Source organism: Bufo gargarizans, chromosome 5, assembly GCF_014858855.1.
Source record: "Bufo gargarizans isolate SCDJY-AF-19 chromosome 5, ASM1485885v1, whole genome shotgun sequence".
Taxonomy (NCBI): Eukaryota; Metazoa; Chordata; class Amphibia; order Anura; family Bufonidae; genus Bufo; species Bufo gargarizans.
In genome coordinates, this window is record NC_058084.1 from 327762686 (window position 1) to 327782674 (window position 19989).

The 19989-nt window shown below is 42.6% G+C and overlaps 1 protein-coding gene across 1 annotated transcript in view; it reads right to left on the reverse strand.

Moving 5' to 3' along the window:
* Positions 1–11529: 11529 nt before the first annotated feature.
* LOC122939441 (androgen-dependent TFPI-regulating protein-like) overlaps positions 11530–19989 on the reverse strand; it is a 42132-nt gene continuing 33672 nt past the window's right edge. Inside the window, exons 4-5 of the mRNA XM_044295510.1 lie at positions 19118–19269; positions 11530–11587 (exon numbers count right to left, since the gene is read on the reverse strand). Coding sequence (XP_044151445.1) covers positions 11556–11587; positions 19118–19269 — 184 coding nt within the window. The 3' untranslated portion in view covers positions 11530–11555. The remainder of the gene's footprint in view (positions 11588–19117; positions 19270–19989) is intronic.

Genomic DNA, 19989 nt, shown 5'->3' on the forward strand with positions numbered 1-19989 from the left:
TTGTCCTCTATGAGCACCCAGAATTGATACATAGGAGTTTTGATCTCATAACCCTTACTACTATTACACATGCTAGTAGTAAGTTCGGGTTTGGGTTAGGTATTCTGTAGATTGTGGTTATAAGGGAAAATAATAGCATTCTTAATACAGAATGCATAGTACAAAAGGGCTGGAGGGGTTAAAAAAATAAAAAAATTATTTAACTCACCTTAATCCACTTGATCACGCAGCCTGCATCTCTTCTGTCTTCTTCCTTGCTGTGAACAGGAATAGGACCTTTGATGACGTCACTGTGCTCATCACATGGTCCAATCACACGGTTCATCACCATGGTGAGGGACCATGTGATTGGATCATGTGATGTGACGTCACCACAGGTCCTTAGCCGGCAGCTCAACATTACAGAGGAAGACAGAGACCCGCATCTACGCGATCACGTGGACTTTACTTTGCATTAGGAATGCTAATATTTCCCCTTATAACCATTTTATAAGGGAAAATAATACAGATCGGGTCCCCAGCCCGATCGTCACCTAGCAAACATGCGTGAAAATCGCACCGCATCCACACTTGCTCGCGGATGCTTGCGATTTTCACTCGGCCCTATTCACTTCTATGGGGCCTGCGTTGCGTGAAAAACGCAGAATATAGAGCATGCGGCGATTCCCGTGCAACGCACAATGAATGGGTCAGGATTCAGTGCGGGTGCAATGCATTCAACTCACGCATTGCACCCGCGCGGAATACTCGCCCGTGTGAAAGGGGCCTAGAAATCGCAGCATGTTCTATATTCGGCGTTTTTCACGCAGCCCTGGCCCCATAGAAGTGAATGGGGCTGCGTGAAAAACGCATTGCATCTGCAAGCAAGTGCGGGTGCGATGCGTTTTTCACTCATAGTTGCTAAGGGATGTTGTTTGTAAACCTTCAGTTTTTTATCACGCACGTGAAAAAGGCATCAAAACGCATTGCACCCGTGTGGAAAAAACTAACCAACTGAACGCAATCGCAGATAAAACTGACTGAACTTGCTTGCAAAATAGTGCGAGTTTCACTGAACGCACTCTGAACGCATAAGGACCTAATCCGTCACGCTCATGTGAAAGAGGGCTAAGGGTTACAGAGCAACATAAATCAATATAGTGCTGGGAGGTCAGGATGGGAGCTGCTGCATACTCACACTGCAAGTCCAGAGTGTGGAACTCGTTTGTCCAAAAGGGGCGTAAAACAACCCTATTCAGATTAAGGACTCATCGCAAAAATTTCTGCAGCAAAATCTGCCCATAAAACCTCCTACATCAGTCCCTCTACCCACATCAGTCCCTCTCTCCTTCCTTCACCCACATGCAGCTCACATGCATTATTCACCTTCTTAAATCATCTTAACCTGTCATGTTTCAATTTGCAGCACAAACAGCACTGTGATATATCACTAAGCCATTCTTATGCTTTTAACTTGAGAGGAGATCTCTTCAAACGCTGGTCCACCTTCTTCTTTTGTTAATTTGAAGGCTGAGGCTACACAGTGATCTTGTCTTTGACACTCCTCACACAACCAAAGATCACTACAGTGCAGCAACTGAACTACATGGGGTCACAGTGCAATTGGCAGGCTATGGTGACCTCATACAATCTAGCAGTGTCAGATTTTTTTTTTGTGATTCTGGGGTTTCGTTTCTGTTAACTTGATCTCCATGTAGTCCTAAGCCAACTTCTTTCCCACCACACAAAGTAATAATGCTAACTTCAGTAAATGGTTTCTGTCACCTGAAAAATGGGTATTAAGCTGGCTGACATTAGCACATTGCTAATGTCAGCTGAACATAACTATATTAGTGCCATCTCACTGCCTGCCGCCGTTATTGAGAAAAACAAACTTTTATAATATGCTAATTAGCCTCTAGGAGCAGGGGTGGAGTTGTACCTGCTCATAGAGACTCCGTTTGCTCACCTCTTTTCATGCCCTTCTTCTATTGATTGACAGGGCCAGGCACCGCTGCTCTCCTCCCGCCGGCCGTGTCTGCAGTGTAAATCTTGAGCCGTTCAGTATTTGGCACAGGCGCAATGAGGAAGCCAGCAGCCACAGAGCGTCCTTCCCTCACTGCGCCTGCGCCGAATACTCAACAGCGCGAGATTTACACTGCAGACATGGCCAGCGGGAGGAGATCAGCACTGCCCTAGCCCTGCCAATGAAGAGAAGAAGGGCGTGAAAAGAGGTGGGCAAAAGGTGCCTTTAGGAGCAGGTGCAACTCCCCCCCCCCCCCCACTGCTCCTAGAGGCTAATTAGCATATTATAAAGGTCCATTTTTCTCAATAAAGGCTTCAGGCAGTGAGATGGGACTAATATAATTAAGTTCAGCTGACATTAGCACATCGCTAATGTCAGCCAGCTTATTACCCATTTTTCAGGTGACAGAAACCCTTTAAAGGGGTTGTTTTATCTGTGACATTGATGGCATATTGAAGGGATATGCCGTCAAAGTCAAAAAGCCTCTTTGAATTGTGTGCAACAAATTCCCCTATGTTCAGGATTTCTTTCTCTCAAAATCACTTAACCTGCTGGCTCTCATTGAAGCTTGGAATCACCACCTGATACCACTTTCCCTGCCGGTCTATATTTTGGGAGTCTACATTTTTATCATACTCCCAGACCTGAAAACAGGCATGGTGGAGGAGTAAGCATACTTCTTTCCCCACAATGCATCTTCCAGGTCATTCCCCTAGGACTGATAAAAAATGGCTGCACAACATTTCACATACAAACAATAGAGCTGAGGAATGTGGATCATTCTAAATTAAAGTGGTATTTTGGCCATGCTAACCCTGCCTTCTGATCTCACAATCTACCAGCGCATCTACCAGCATGCGCTTGTACTTGCGCATCTTACAATCACGCTCCAGTGATGGAATTAAGGACGGTGGTGCCCCAGCTGCGTTGGCGACCTCTTCCTCCTCCTCTGTCTTTGCCTTGTGCTTCCACTGTGTCCCCACTGTCAGGTGGGAATGTCACCAGCAGCGCGTCTACCAGCATGCGCTTGTACTTGCGCATCTTACAATCACGCTCCAGTGATGGAATTAAGAACGGTACGTTGTCCTTGTAAAGAGGATCCAGCAGTGTGGCCACCCCGCAATCAGCACAAGTTAGAATGCGAACAACTCGGCGGTCGTTGCGGAGACACTCGCTCATGTGTGCCAGGCTGCACAGAGGCAACGAAAAGCTGTCCTCTCTGGGAGGTGTATCATCTGTGTCCTCTGTATCCCCCCAGCCACGCACCAGTGATGGCAATGAGCTGGTTTGGGTGCCACCCTGCTGTGAACATGGTTCCTCCTCCTCGTCATCCTCCAGAACTGTGCCCTGGCTGGACAATTGTGTACCTGGCGTTTGTGGGTGCAGGAACCCACCCTTGGAGCCACTTGTGAATGACTGGCCGGAAACCCTATGAAATAATCCCTCTTCCTCCTCCTCCTGTGACACATCCTCTTCCAGCATCGCCAGCAGCGTTTTTTCAAGGAGGCAGAGAAGTGAGATTGTAACACTGAGAACAGCATTATCGGCACTGGTTGATGGTTGAGTACTCGAAACAGCGCAACAAGGAACACAGGTCTCGCATCCAGGCCCAGTCATTGGTGGTGAAGTGGTGCTGTTCCGCAGCATATTTGCCCAATATTGGTGTTTTCTTAAACCCAGAATGTTATTGCTGTATTTCAAGCTTGTATCTTACACTGACAGATGCAGACAAGGCCGCAAATTTAGTATTTGGCCCAAAATGGGTGTTTTTTTTTATAACAGAATATGACAGCAGTATATAACACCTGAATTTCACACTGACGGATGCAAGGGCTGTAAAATTGAGTATTTTGCCCAAAAAGGGTGTTTTTTAAAACCCAAAATATAATTGCAGTATTTCTAGCTTCTATTTGACTGTCACAAATGCACATATGCTGTGCTGGTGCACAGAACTTGCATACATTTTTTTCTGGGTAACTGGGCTCAGGGCAGGGTAAAAAGATTGTGCACTGCACCCACAAAGCAAAATCTAGGTAGATTGCTGAGTTAACAAGCACTTCTGAAAATTCTGTCCTATTCTCTCCCTCACAGCAGCAGCATCCTATCCCTACACTAAGCACAGCAGAGTCACGTGCAGCGCTACGTGACTCCAGCTTATATAGAGGCTGGGTCACATGCTGCACTGGCCAATCACAGCCATGCAATTAGTAGGCATGGCTGTAATGGCTTCTAAGAGCACATGAGTTAAACGCTTGTTGATTGGCTACTCTGCAGCCTTTCAAAAAATGCCATTAACTCGCCGAACACCGAACCCAAACCCGAACTTTAACTAAAAAGTTCGGGGTCGGGTCTGGGGTCAAAAAATCCAAAAGTTCGGTACGACCCCGAACTTTACAGTTTGGGTTCGCTCAACCCTAACTACAAGAAAATTTAGACTAGCACATTCATATACATAGTCACAGGTGCATATCCATCAAGCAAACATGGTTGATAAAAAAATGGCTGTACATTATTTCACATACAAATAATAGAGCTAAGAAATGAGGATTCTAAATTAAAGTAGTATTATACCTACTATAAATGGAAAAATAGAAGCTCTTTGTGCACATTTTTTATCAAACGTGTGTCAGGCCCATCTACCAGGCGTCAAGGTGGCTTCCACAGATGGGTACCTAACACTAGGATGCCGCCTCTCTTGGACTTACCTAAGCCTACAATTTTCATGGCAGTGTATGGACCAGCTACATTTATACTCTGCTCAGAAGCCCCAGGCAGATGGGCGTTGGTCAGTCTAAAAGAGGCGCTACCCTCAATATATACTTCAAGAAAATTTAGACTAGCACATTCATATACATAGTCAAAGGTGCATATCCATCAAGCAAACATGGTTGATAAAAAAAAAGGCTGCACAAAATTTCACATGCAAACAATAGAGCTGAGAAATGGGGATCATTCTAAATTAAAGTAGTATTATACATACTATAAATGGAAAAATATAAGCTCTTTGCGCACATTTTTTATCAAATGTGTGTCGGGCCCATCTACCAGGTGTCAAGGTGGCTATCGCAGATGGGTACCTAGCATTAATATACTGCCTCTCTTGGACTTACCTAAGGCTACAATTTTCAGGGCAGTGTAGGAACCAGCTACATTTATACTCTGCTCAGAAGCCCCAGGCAGATAGGCGTTACTCAGTCTAAAAGAGGTGCTACCCTCAATATATACTACAGGACTGTCACTTATGGGCCCATCTTTTGAGGTCCACTTTCTCAAAATCTTTCACCCACTCTCCTTGTGAATTGCAGTATGGTGGCTCAGTGGCCTAGCACTGGGGTCCTGACTTGAAATCTGACAAAGAGATTTCATGGGTTTCCTCCCATACTCCAAAAGACATCCTGTTAGACAATTTAGATTGTGAGTCACTGGGGACAGCATGTAAATGAAAATGTCTGTCTAAGTGCTGTGGAATGTGTCTCAGTGCTATATAAGCAAGATAAATAAATAAAATAAATTCCATGAATGAGGACTATTTACTGGAGTTCATTTAATCTCCACTTATCCAGATCATTGACTACAGTGTATCCATAGCCTGTTTTTCTTAACAGCTGTACATTATTAAACAGTATCTAATGGTGTTAATCTTCTTTTTGTTTTGTATGTTTTGCACATGAAGAAAAGATAATTATATGTTACCTTCCTGCTGGGCTTTTAGTTAGAATATTTTTCAGTTCCTTTGTTAATGTGTATTAATAAAAATGTGCAACCAGTTTCCCATCCAGAAGCTCACTGTCTGTGGGTGGGAAATTCATTCAGAATGACTTCTATTTTATGCAACATGTACGACTCATCGCTAAAAATACCCACTGTACATGGTTGTAAAAAAAATCTGTGACTTTAGAAGTTCAGAATAGACGCGTGTTTCTTGTTAGTTATTCTGTAATGTAATTTTTATGCTCATATTATTGACCAGAGAGGACCCAGTGGATGAACTTGGAGACAAGGCAAGCTGTGGCATCTTTTTATCTTTATTAACAGGGGTTATGGCATGCACATCACAATGAAATATGTCATCAAGAAAGCATAGTAATTAGAGTGACACTTAAAAAAACTCACAGGGAAGAAAAGGCCAGTGTCAATTGGAAATGTAGGTATTAATGTGTTTGGACAACCATATTATTCCAGGCCCAAACTCAGGCAATTACTAGCTTTGTATGAAGAACAAAGTCAATGGTCATTACACTGCAGCCATTTTCATCGTATGTCGATGCTCATTAGACATAATTTGGCAAAGCAAAGTCATTAGTATCTAGTTACTTTTGAAATGAAAGCTTGACTTTCCCATTCACTGCATACAGCCGCTGTTCATTCATCCAGTAGTAGTTAACATAATTTATTTTAAATTAAATAAATTCAAATATCTCAAAAATAACCTCTGGGACACCGGCTGAGCAAGAAATTGCGACACATTTAGGCCTCATAGATACAGCTGTTGATCGGCCGAAATTTGGTGTCCCCCATGCACTGGCAACATCCGTGCGGTTTCCGCAGACGGATTCAGACCCACTTAACCCCTTAGGGACCGGGCTCATTTTTACCTTAAGGACCAGGCCATTTTTTGCAAATCTGACCAGTGTCACTTTAAGTGGTGATAACTTTAAAACTCTTTGACTTATCCAGGCCATTCTGAGATTGTTTTTTCGTCACATATTGTACTTCATGACACTGGAAAAATGGAGTAAAAAAAAATCATTTTTATTTATAAAAGAATACCAAATTTGCCAAAAAAGTTTCAATTTCTACACCCCTCAAGGTATTCAAAACTGATTTTACAAATGTTGTTAACCCTTTAGGTGTTCCACAAGAATTAATAGAAAATAGAGATACAATTTCAAAATGTCACTTTTTTGGCAGATTTTCCATTTTAATATTTTTTTTTCCAGTTACAAAGCAAGGGTTAACAGCCAAACAAAACTCAATATTTTTGACCCTGATTCTGTAGTTTACAGAAACACCCCATATGTGGTCATAAACTGCTGTACGGGCACACAGCAGGGCGCAGAAGGAAAGGAATGCCATACGGTTTTTGGAAGGCAGATTTTGCTGGACTGGTTTTTTGACACCATGTCCCATTTGAAGCCCCCCTGATGCACCCCTAGAGTAGAAACTCCAAAAAAAGAACCCATTTTAGAAACTACGGGATAGGGTGGAAGTTTTGTTGGTACTAGTTTAGGGTACATATGATTTTTGGTTGCTCTATATTACACTTTTTGTGAGGAAAGGTAACAAGAAATAGATGTTTTGGCACAGTTATTTTTTTGTTATTTACAACATTCATCTGACAGGTTAGATCAAGTGGTATTTTTATAGAGCAGGTTGTCACGGATGCGGCTATACCAAATATGTATACAATGTTTTTATTTATGTAAGTTTTACACAATGATTTCATTTTTGAAACAAAAAAAATGATGTTTTAGTGTCTCCATAGTCTGAGAGCCATTGTTTTTGGGCGATTATCTTAGGTAGGGTCTCATTTTTGCGGGATGAGATGACGGTTTCATTGTCACTATTTTGGAGTGCGTATGACTTTTTGATCACTTGCCATTACACTTTTTGTGATGTAAGATGACAAAAAATAGCTTTTTTTTAAAAAATTTTTTATTTTTATACAGTGTTCACCTGAGGGGTTAGGTCTTGTGATATTTTTATAGAGCCGGTCAATACGGACGCGGCGATACCTAATATGTATACTTTTTTTTTATTTATGTAAGTTTTACACAATGATTTCATTTTTGAAACCAAAAAAATCATGTTTTAGTGTCTCCATAGTCTGAGAGCCATAGTTTTTTCAGCTTTTGGGCGATTATCTTGGGTAGGGTATGATTTTTGTGGGATGAGATGTCGGTTTGATTGGCACTATTTTGGGGTGCATATGACTTTCTGATCACTTGCTATTACACTTTTTGTGATGTAAGGTGACAAAAAATGGCTTTTATTACACCTTTTTTTTTTTACGGTGTTCACCTGAGGGGTTAGGTCATGTGATATTTTTATATAGCCGGTTGATACGGATGCAGCGATACCTAATATGTATACTTTTTAAAATGTACTTAAGTTTTACACAACAACAGCTTAAACCAAAAAAAATGATGTTCTGAGCCATAGTTTTTTATTTTTTGGGCAATTGTCTTAGGTAGGGTCTCATTTTTTGCGGGATGAGGTGACGGTTAGATTGGTACTATTTTGGTGGGCATACGCCTTTTTGATCACTTGCTGTTGTACTTTTTGTGATGTAAGGTGACAAAAAAAATGGTTTATTTAGCACAGTTTTTATTTTTTATTTTTTACAGTGTTCATCTGAGGGGTTAGGTCATGTAATATGTTTATAGAGCCGGTCGATATGGACGCGGTGATACCTAATATGTCAATTTTTTCTTTTTTCCCTATTTTTTTTAACTTTATTTGTGGAAAATGTTTTGTTTATTTTTACTTTAAACCTTAAATTTTTTCGGGGGAAAACTTAAGTGTCCTTAAGTACCAGGACATCAGGGTGTACCTGTACGTCCTGTGTCCTTAAGAGGTTAACTTGAATGGGTCCGTGGTCCATTTTTTGCAGTGTGGAGGCACGGTTCCAAGCCTCCGTTCCACACTGGATCTTCCGGATTGTGGACCCATTAAAGTGAATGAGTTTTTATCCTTGATGTGGGGTGCACAAGGTCGGTGTCCGCATATTGCAGGCCCACTGTTTGCAGGCCGCAATACAGGCACGGCCAGGCAACGGCCGTGTGCATGAGGCCTTAAATGAATGGTGTAGTGCAGCAATTCTCTGCTCAGCAGGTAGATGGGAGCATTACTGGGCAGGGAAATCATTAAAGGGGTTGTCCTATTAAAAAATATTCTACTGTTTTCAAATCAGCACCTGGAACTGAATACTTTTGTAATTGTATGTAATAAAAAATTTGGTGTAGCCACTGAGTTAGGCCTCTTTCACACGGGTGAGTTTTCCATCCAGGTGTGTTGCTTGAAGCAAACAGATAGCACCCGCACTACATCTAACCCATTCATTTCAATGAGTCTGTGCACATGAGCGTTGTTTTTCACGCATCATTTCTGCGTTCAGGAAAAAAATCGCAGCATGTTCTATTTTGTGCATTTTTCAACTAGCTCTGGTTCCATAGTAGTGAATGGGGCTTGCGTGACAAACGCATTGCATCCGGAAACAATCACTGATGGTTGCTAGATGTGATTGTTATTCTTCAAAAATGCATCCAAAACTGATTGCACCCGCGTGGTAAAAACTGAAACACTGAACGCAATCGCAGACAAGACTGACTGAACTTGCGTGCAAAACCATCACTTCTTTTCCTGAACAGATCTTTACACAATCTGTATTGTTCATGTGAAAAAGGCCTAATTCAATAAAAATATATCTGTATAGATGTCTGATGGTGAATTAATTCGGTAATCACATCTGCTTCTTTAAAAACATTTTAAAATAGCAATGCAAAGTCGTGTTTGGTACCGAGGTACCAGCCGGTACCAAACCCAACTACAGATTGCTATTTTAAAATGTTTTTTTTTTTTGCCACTAATGCACTACAAAAAGGGCTTTAGAACATATAACTGCACCGCTGAACGGCAAATATATTTTTCTTTTGCCACTAATACACGACAAAAAGGGCTTTAGAAAATATAACTGCACTGCTGAATGGCAAATATATTTTACTTTGCCACTAATACCCAACAAAAAGGGCTGTAATTTTGGCACTTCACCACACAACGGCTAATGAGCCTTTTCCCCCCCCACTAATACAAGCCAAAAAATGCATTAGAACATATAACTGCACTGCACAAGGCCAAATAAGACATAGAAATATTTCCTTGTAATAAACCCTGTTAATGCCTGTATCAAACAACACTTGCACCCCAATAACAAGAATTGTTTGCTGGAATTACTGAGCTGTATAATGATAATTTGGATCCCCAGTCAGTGCAGCAAGGTGTAATAGGATTGTTCCTATTACCCAGGCTGTAATCTCCCCTACTGAACCCTGTTCTACATAAATGCAGTAGAATGACTCCTCCCGATCCTTTCCCTGCACCTTGAATAATCTCTCCCTGCACTTCTTTTGGCAAAATGGCTTCATCAATTAAAGAAAGTGACCCAGCTTTTTACTAAGTAAATCTGTCACTAGTTTATGTTGCCCTTAGTTAGGACACCATAAAACTGGTGACAGAATCCCTTTAATTCTGTAAAATTCTATATCCAGTGTATAACCTTAGGTAAGGGTCATGGGACATGAGTTAACCCTTCTCTAGTTTCATTCAGTACTTTCTACCACTCAAAGAAAAAAATCATTTTTTTTCATTAGTTTTTTATTTAAAATATTGAGTCGTTCTGTCACAAAGGGTTGCAGTTTTTCAGTTTTTTCTAGCTGTGTGAATGGTACTTTCACTTTGTGCCGGTCATCTTATAACCATTACCAAAAGGTCATAATTAGGTCTTGTTCACACATCAGTTTTTTGATCAGTTATTTTCATCAGTTTTTTGTGAGCTAAAACCAGATTCGGGTCAAAAACACAGTACAGTTGCAGATCTTTTCATTATATCTTATCTCTATGTAGCCTCCACTCCTTCTTTTGGCTCACAAAAAAATGATGGAAATAACTGATCAAGTAACTGACGTGTGAACAAGGCCTTACTTATTTAAGCCACATTCTTATCAGTAAGATAAGTATTGAGCTTTAAAGAGTGTTTATAAGATCAGAGAGCAGAGATAAGAAGCCTGTCAGCTCCCTGCCTGACAGAGCAGAGAGAACATACAGATCCTGCTAGTAGATAAACTCAAAGCTGTGCAGGGTGAACAGCTCATCATTTATACTAAAGACCAATTAAAAAAATTATTTTAGCTCAAAATGAGTACACCGCAATAATAAAAATTACCACTAATTACCACTAAAGGTGTACATAGCCTTTAGTTCTTGCTTCAAACACCTTAGTTGGATATATTCAAAATTTCATCAATTCCTTACACAATTGAAAATAGCAACTTATGGGTTTTGAATATATGGGGTCAAACTTGTGTAAATTGGAACTGTCTTAGTTGCCCATAGCAACCAATCAAATTCCACCTTTTATTTTTGAAAATGAAAGTTGGAAGCTGATTAGTTGCTATGGGCAACTAAGCCAGTTCTAATTTACACCAGTTTGATAAATGACCCCAATAGTCTATACATGTTTGAAAAGTGATCAATATAAGTACTTGACTCTAGTTTATATTTTCTGGGGCAGATGGCTGGAGCCACATAGGAAAGTCTATTTAGTTAAATACATTTGTAAATGAGAATAATGAATTCACAAAGCACAGAATATAGTAGTTTTCAATGGAATTGATGGACTGGGCTTATGCTTTGACTGTTTCTTTGTTCTTTAATAGACCAATTTCACATGCTGTCAGTTATGATTGATTGCTACTAAACTATACATTACAAAAAAGGGATATGTTAACACGTCCGTTCTCTTCTCTCCCCGGAGGGTTTGACTTGTGGAGGGTTACATTTTCATTTTTATATTCTGTACTTCACCTGCTTAGAGAGAAGAAAAAACTACTATTACAATGTAGTATTACTTTAGTAACCATCATACTCCATCCTTCTTAAAGGACAGAGTGTCAAAGCTGTGAACTGCATAACCCATTACCGCCATCATTTGTAAGAAAGGGGCCACAGGTGCTTTACTGTTGGTGCAGGAGAGGAACATTGTGACTCATATCATGAAATTTAGGGATCTTAGAGCGAACTCTGTACTACATAAAATGCTACACAACAATTTGAGGTGCTCACGTGTTCTTTCCTTGCCTGTTGTCTTTGTTTGATCGGCCTCAACTGTAGCTTAAAGGGTTTGCACCAAGCTGTCTTGGGGTCATGTTTGACTAAGACCTTACCTTTTTTCCCTGTATTCAATCACTTGCACACTCTAGTCGTCTGCACTAGAGATGGCCTTGCGGTTTGCCCGGCGGTCGTTTCGCGACAAACTTTGCTCGTTTGCGGTTCGCCGAACAGGCGAACATATAGCTATGTCCGCTGGCGCCATATTCTTTTGCATGGTGCCAAACTTTGACCCATGAAATATCCATCAGATGGGACAGGACAGCCAAATGAGACCTTTCAGCACATGGACACACTCCCTACCGAATAAATAAACCCCATCTGGCCGCCATTTTACATTCAGTATTTTGCCAGTATAGGGAGAGGTTGCTGTGTGGAGCAGGGACAGACTGTTAGAGACACCAATCGCTAGCTAATAGGGCCACAAAAGTCCTTTTAAGGACTGGGTTAGGTGTGCTATCGATAGGTGTGACATACTGAGGGGTGTGATATAATTATAATATACTCTCTAACATAGAAAGTATATTATAGTGCATTTGTATTGTGCAGCAGTTCTGCTGAGATACCGCAGCTATACAGAGGGACAAACGCTATTGGAACAACTAATTGCAACTGTTGTGATATACCATTTGCCCCCCCCCCCCCCCAAAAAAAAAACTGAATTGAGGGAGGGGTGCGATATACTTATAATATAATTTATATATAGTGCATGTGCAGCATTTGTGTGCAGTTCTGCTGGGATACCGCAGCTACACAGAGGGACAAACACTATTGGAACAACTAATTTTAACTGGTGTGATATACCAGTTACCCCCCCAAAAAACTAATTTAGGCAGGGGTGTGATATACCTATAATATAATTTATATATAGCGCACTTGTATTGTGCAGCATTTGCATGCGGTTCTGCTGAGATACCGCAGCTATATAGAGGGACAAACGCTACTGGAACAACTAATTTCAACTGGTGTGATATACCAGTTGCCCCCCCAAAAAAACTGATTGAGGCAGGGGTGTGATATACCTGTAATATAATGTATGTATAGTGCATGTGCAGCATTTGTGTGTGGTTCTGCTGGGATACCACAGCTATACAGAGGGACAAACGCTACTGGGACAATTAAATTCAACTGGTGTGATATACCAGTTCCCCCCCCCCCCCCCCAAAAAAAAAATGATTTAGGCAGGGGTGTGATATAACTATAATATAATTTATATATAGTGCATTTGTATTGTGCAGCATTCGTGTGCGGTTCTGCTGAGATACCGCAGCTATACAGAGGAACAAATGCTATTGCAACAGCTAATTGCAACTGGTTTGATATAAAAAAAATCAACTCATCTCTCCTGTTCCAGACTCTGCCACCGCTCCTCAGTTCCAGTGCGTGCCTAAGTTTTCACAGCACCAGCAGAAGAAGACCAGGGAGCAATGAGTACAGAGCCAGCACAAGGAGCAATGTATTCAAGCTTCCCCGGTCCTCCTGTACTAATAAGCACTACCATAATGAATGCGCTCATTAGTATTTGCCCTATGAGATGTACTGACATTTTTACTCCACTTTTGGAGTAAGCCCAACACTCACCTAGGGACGACCGCCTTAAGAAGCTCCCCAGAACCTGTCCTGCCGCAGAGTTCGTACAGGTAGTCGTTAACGGCACGTTTCTGCTGGAGCAGCCTATCAAGCATATACAAGGTGGAGTTTCAGCGCGTTGGGCAGTCACAAATCAGACGTTTGACGGGCAATTGGATTATCCGGCATCAACTTTTTACGTTCGAACAGTTGGAAGGTGGAGTGGAGGACAAATAGGAGGAGAGAGGACAAGGAGAAGAGGCAGGACGTGGCGCAACGGAAGTCTGGCTTTGTGGGTTCTGATGGTGTCGCTCCCACTGGGCTCGGTAATGGGAAGCCAGGTGCCTAAATCAGTTGCATCCATACATATCATACATTTTGAACTTTTTCATTATCGGAACCTGGTCATGTGACCTCACTGCTTGCTCTAGTCTGACACCTTGCTCTAGTGCAAACAGGAACTTGGTCCCTATGGTTGACTTCCTGTGAACTACAGGATGACATCATCACCAATCAAATCCCTCCTGACAGCTCACAGGTCCCTCCCCTCCCTCAATGTTCTGTATACATCTGAATTATATTGAAGATATAATGGCTCCCCTATCTAAAAGACCTGAAGTGCAAATATATAGTAGGTAACTGTGGTTATATAATCTTCCTGACTCACACTGTCTGTACTATCTGTGTGTGCTGAATCTCCAGTGTAGTTCTATGAGATGCAGCCTCACACTGGTCTAACTGTCTGCTGTATGTAAAAGCTGACAGCGAAGAGATATGACAGGGCAGAGAGGGGATACAGGCTCAAGCTGCATCACATAGGAAAACAGTGAGAGGACAGCAGCTGTCACTAATCTGTCATGGCTGCCAATACACAGAGCAGTGCAGTGCGGTGAGACTCCAGCATCCCTGACTCTGCAAAGCCAGACACGATGGGAAATGTAGAATTCATTAGAAAAACTATATCTGAGAGAAGAAGGAAGCAAGTTGGCCATCACATACAAGGCATGCACAAAAACCAATTTCTTATTCTTTAATGATGGCCTATTTTAAACTATATAGGCAAAGAAAAAAAATCCTTAAGTGCTTCTTTAACATTGATTTACCATATCTTTCACCCTATAAGATGCACTTCCCCCCCTAAAAGTGAAGGGAAAATGTCAGTGCATCTCATAGGGCAAATACTAATGAGCGCATTCATTATGGTAGTGCTCATTAGTACAGGAGGACCGGGGAACCTTGAATACATTGCTCCTTGTGCTGGCTCTGTACTCATTGCTCCCTGGTCTTCTTCTGCCAGTGCTCTGAAACTTAGGAACGCTCTGGAACTGAGGAGCGGTGGCAGAGTCTGGAACAGGACAGACAAGTTGATTTTTTTTGTCTGGTCTGAGTTCAGATTAACATTTGGGTCTGATCTAAGGTCTGACTGGGTTTTTTATTAACATTGGGGTCTGGTCTCAGGTCTGATTGGGGGTTTACTTAACATTGGGGTCTGATCTGAGGTCTTTTGGGGGGTCTGAGCTGCAGTCTAACATTGGCGTTCTGATTTGAGATCTGTTTGGGGCTCTGATTAACATTGAGGGGTCTGATCTGAGGTCTGAGCTGTCTTACATTTAGAACTGGCCAGGGCTGTCTTTACCAAGGGGCAGCTGCCCCGGGCCCAGTTGCTCCTGAGGGGCCCACACTATAGGGGCCCAAGGCAGCTGCCTCTTGAGCCCTGCTAGCCACTGCCCTGGGTGTCAGTCTGTCAGCTTCACAGGGGTTGAGTCCCGGCATCATACTGTGTTAGAGCTGTGAATGTGATCTAGGACCTTAATGACATCATCACCATGTGACCAGTAACCTAGCAATATTACTGGTCACATGGCTATAAGGTCATCACAGGTCCTAGCAGGAGTGTTGCAGGTGAAGTTTGCCTTAACTGGACCTTTTTCTTGTGAAGATTATATCAGAAAAAGGTGACACTCAGGGGCTGTTATGCTAATATACTGTAAACTACTGCATAGTGGGGTGCTGTATACTGTGTGGGGCTGTATACTGTGGGGGGCCTGTATACTGTGGGGGGCCTGTATACTGTGGGGGGCCTGTATACTGTGGGGGCCTATATACTGTGTGGGGCCTGTATACTGTGTGGGGCCTGTATACTGGGGGGGGGCTGTATACTGTGGGGGGGGGCTGTATACTGTGGGGGGACTGTATAGTGTGGGGGGCTGTATAGTGTGGGGGGCTGTATACTGTGGGGGGGCTGTATAGTGTGGGAGGCCTGTATAGTGTGGGAGGCCTGTATAGTGTGTGGGGGGGCCTGTATAGTGTGGGGGCCTGTATACTGTATACTGTGGGTGCTGTATATTGTGGAGTGCTATACTGCTGTACTGTATACTGTGGGGGGCTGTATACTGTATACTGTGGGTGATGTATAGTGTAGAGTGCTATACTGCTGTACTGTATAGTGTGGGGTGCTGTATACGGTGAGGTGCTATACTGCTCTACTGTATACTGTTGTATACTGTGGGGTGCTGTATACTGTGGGCTGCTATACTATATACTGTGGGGTACTGTATAGTGTGGGGTGCTGTATACTATAGGGTGCTATACTGCATACTGTGTGGGGCTGTATACTATAGGGTGCTATACTGCATACTGTGGGGTGCTGGGGTGCACTGTAACACTAGGGTGAGCCGAGCCCTGGTCTCCTTCCTGCAGAGCGGTGCCCACTTCCAGCCTGAGCCCAGCTGCCCAGAGCACTGATCCTGAGCCGCTGGAGTCTTCAGAACTGGAAGTATTTACAGCCATTCACTGGACTCTACCAGGTGTGTGGATTTTTTGTGTGTGTGTTGTGGTGGAGGACGTGATTGCCTGCTAAGGTGTGGGAAGGCGGGATCCAGGGGGCCCAAGTAAATTTTTGCCCAGGGTCCAATCAATATTAAAGACAGCCCTGGAACTGGCGCTGGATGCGACGAAGTTAAAGAGAGGCCTGCGCCTCCTCATAACTTCAGCGGATCCACCACCAGCACAGGGCCCTTATTAAGACCGTTAACCCCAGTCTTAATAAATGTGCCCCTAGGTGTGTCTTATGGATAGGTGTCTTATAAATAGGGCAAAAAAGTTAACACAAAAATGTAGGAAATTTCAAAACATTTATTTTCAAAAGTGAACTAGTTAACTAAGTATATGTTGATATAATGCTGTACATACACCACCGCCAATCTTGTGGACATTACTAGAACCTAATGTTACCTGTGATTTAGCTCATGTCCCACTACTTGTTGTCAATCATTTTTTACTAACCACGTGTAAAATGTAGATCAGGCTTTAACTCATGTGGTACCAGGTCGATTTTTGCTTCTTAGTTTTCATTTTTTACTTTTCTGTTCACATATCTATATGAGAGCGTGTTATTTTGTTGGACAAGTTCCACCATTGTTTTTTGCATTTCATTTTTGTGGCATTCCTTGCGCACTAAAATTTTAGTAAAAATGCTAGTTAGGCCCCATGCAGAAAACCATATCCGTTTTGCAGTCCACAAATCACGGATCGGCAAAATATAGATGTGGTCTGTGTGCTGCCGCATTTTAGTCGTGGACCGATGCAGACAGTGTGCTATCCGCATTCCATATATCTGTTCTGCAAACTTGTCTGCTGACCGCGGACTAAGGGCTCTTTCACACTTGCGTTCTTTTCTTCCGGCATAGAGTTCCGTCGTCGGGGCTCTATGCCGGAAGAATCCTGATCAGTTTTATCCTAATGCATTCTGAATGGAGAGAAATCCGTTCAGGATGCATCAGGATGTCTTCAGTTCTGGACCGGAACGTTTTTTGGCCGGAGAAAATACCGCAGCATGCTGTGCTTTTTGCTCCGGCCAAAAATCCTGAACACTTGCCGCAAGGCCGGATCCGGAATTAATGCCCATTGAAAGGCATTAATCCGGATCCGGCCTTAAGCTTTTTCTGAATGGTTACCATGGCTGCCGGGACGCTAAAGTCCTGGCAGCCATGGTAAAGTGTAGTGCTTTCAGTTCACTTGCGTTTTTCCGGATCCGGCGTGTAATTCCGGCAAATGGAGTACACGCCAGATCCGGACAACGCAAGTGTGAAAAAGCCCTAATTGAAGTCAATGGGTTTGCAAAAAAAATGCAGATGCAACAAGGACTGTATCCACAAAACGGATGTGGACATGTGCATGGGGCCTTAAGATCTTTAACTAGTAGGTGCAATGACACCCCTACTACTACAAACTGGACCACAAGTGTTATTTTATCTTTTTGTAGTAAAAACGTTTGTAAGAAGTGTCAATGAATAGTGTATCTTAAACCGGAAATAGGCAGGTTCCAAAAAATCTATTGCAGACAGTTGCAGTGATCAAAAGTCATATATGGTCAACCCTTAAGGCCCCTTTCACACGGGCGAGTATTCCCCGCGGATGCGATGCATGAGTTGAACGCATTGCACCCGGACTGAATACCGACCCATTCATTTCTATGGGGCTGTTCACATGAGCGGTGATTTTCACGCATCACTTATGCGTTGCGTGAAAATCGCAGCATGCTCTATTTTGTGCGTTTTTCGCGTAACGCAGGCCCCATAGAAATGAATGGGGTTGCGTGAAAATCGCAAGCGTGTGCGGATGCGGTGCGATTTCACACACGGTTGCTAGGAGACGATCGGGATGGAGACCCGATCATTATTATTTTCCCTTATAACATGGTTATAAGGGAAAATAATAGCATTCTGAATATAGAATGCATAGTAAAATAGCGCTGGAGGGGTTAAAAAAAAAAAATATAATTTAACTCACCTTAGTCCACTTGATCGCGCTGCCCGGCATTTCGTCTGTCTCCTTTGCTGAACAGGATCTGTGGTGACGTCACTCCGGTCATCACATGTTCCATCACATGATCTTTTACAATGGTGATGGATCATGTGATGGATCATGTGATGACCGGAGTGACGTCACCACAGGTCCTGTTCCTGCAATGAATGCTTACCACAGGTCCTGTTCAGCAAAGGAGACAGAAGAGATGCCGGGCTACGCGATCAAGTGGACTAAGGTGAGTTAAATTTTTATTTTATTTTTAACCCCTCCAGCGCTATTGTACTATGCATTCTGTATGCTATTATTTTCCCTTATAACCATGTTATAAGGGAAAATAATACAATCTACAGAACACCGATCCCAGACCCGAACTTCTGTGGAGAAGTTCGGGTTTGGGTACCAAACATGCGTGATTTTTCTCACGCGAGTGCAAAACGCATTACAATGTTTTGCAGTCGCGCGGAAAAATCGCGGGTGTTCCCGCAACGCACCCCTCACATTTTCCCACAACGCCCGTCTGAAAGAGGCCTTAGGGTAGGGTTATGTGGCGACATGTGTCACACGACAATAAGTGGTGCAACAAAAAGGCTACAACTACATTGCGACATGTGTTGCACCAAAGTTGACTCACGACATTCTTTATAATGATAGTCAATGGCGTCGCACTGCAACATGTCACATGCTGCGACTGCGATGCAAAAATCCAACTTTGATAGAGAGTCGCTGTGTATCCCTACCCTTAAGCTTTATGTTTTCTATAATATAATGGTGAATAATTTGACATCGGATCTATTAATTAATTGAAACGGAAACAATATTGATTATGTCTATTCTTTTGTAAAAACGTACCCCATACTACATAGTTGAGTGTTTCGCCAACAATATAGACAGAGGCTGCCAATATATGACTGCTCAATAAAAATATAAAAAATTCAAAAGGAGAAAGTATTCCAAGAAAAGGATAAACCCAGTTCCCATCAGCAAAGTAAATCCATATTACCCTGAAAGACATAAAATAAATATATCTGTTACTATATAAAGACATTTGAGTGTAAAAGCTCTTCAACCGTGACGCTAAAATAAGACATCACATCAGTATATAAACAGTATATAAACTGACCCACATTTACTAATGCTGTCTAATTGATAGGCCTAAATGTAGATCAGGAGATCACAAGACAGAATCTATCACAGGCATCATATTTGGGATCAGAGTTAGGCCTTTTGCACACGAACGTGTGCGCTCCATGGCCATATTGAAGACCGCATTTGCGGATCCGCAATACACGGGCACCATTCTGTGTGCATTCCGCATCACGGATGCGGACCCATTGACTTCAATGGGTCTGCAAATCCGGACATGCGGAATGGTGCGGAACGGAAGCACGGAACAGAACCCTACAAAAGCACTACGGAGTGCTTCCGTGGGATTTCGTCCCGTACTTCAGTTCCGCAAAAAGATGGAACATGTCCTATCTTTTTGTGGAACGGCCGGATCGCAGACCCATTAAAGTGAATGGGTCCGCGATCGCCTGCGGCTGCCCCACGGTGGGTGTTCGTGCATTGCGGCCCGTGGCGCGGTCACGGGGCGCACACTTTCATGTGCAAGAGGCCTTAGAGTCTGCATGCACATGCTTTTATGGTAGAGATAGAGAGTAGACAGCTTTTTTAAATTAGTAAATAGCATTTTCATTCATGTACTGATTACAATGAAATATTTA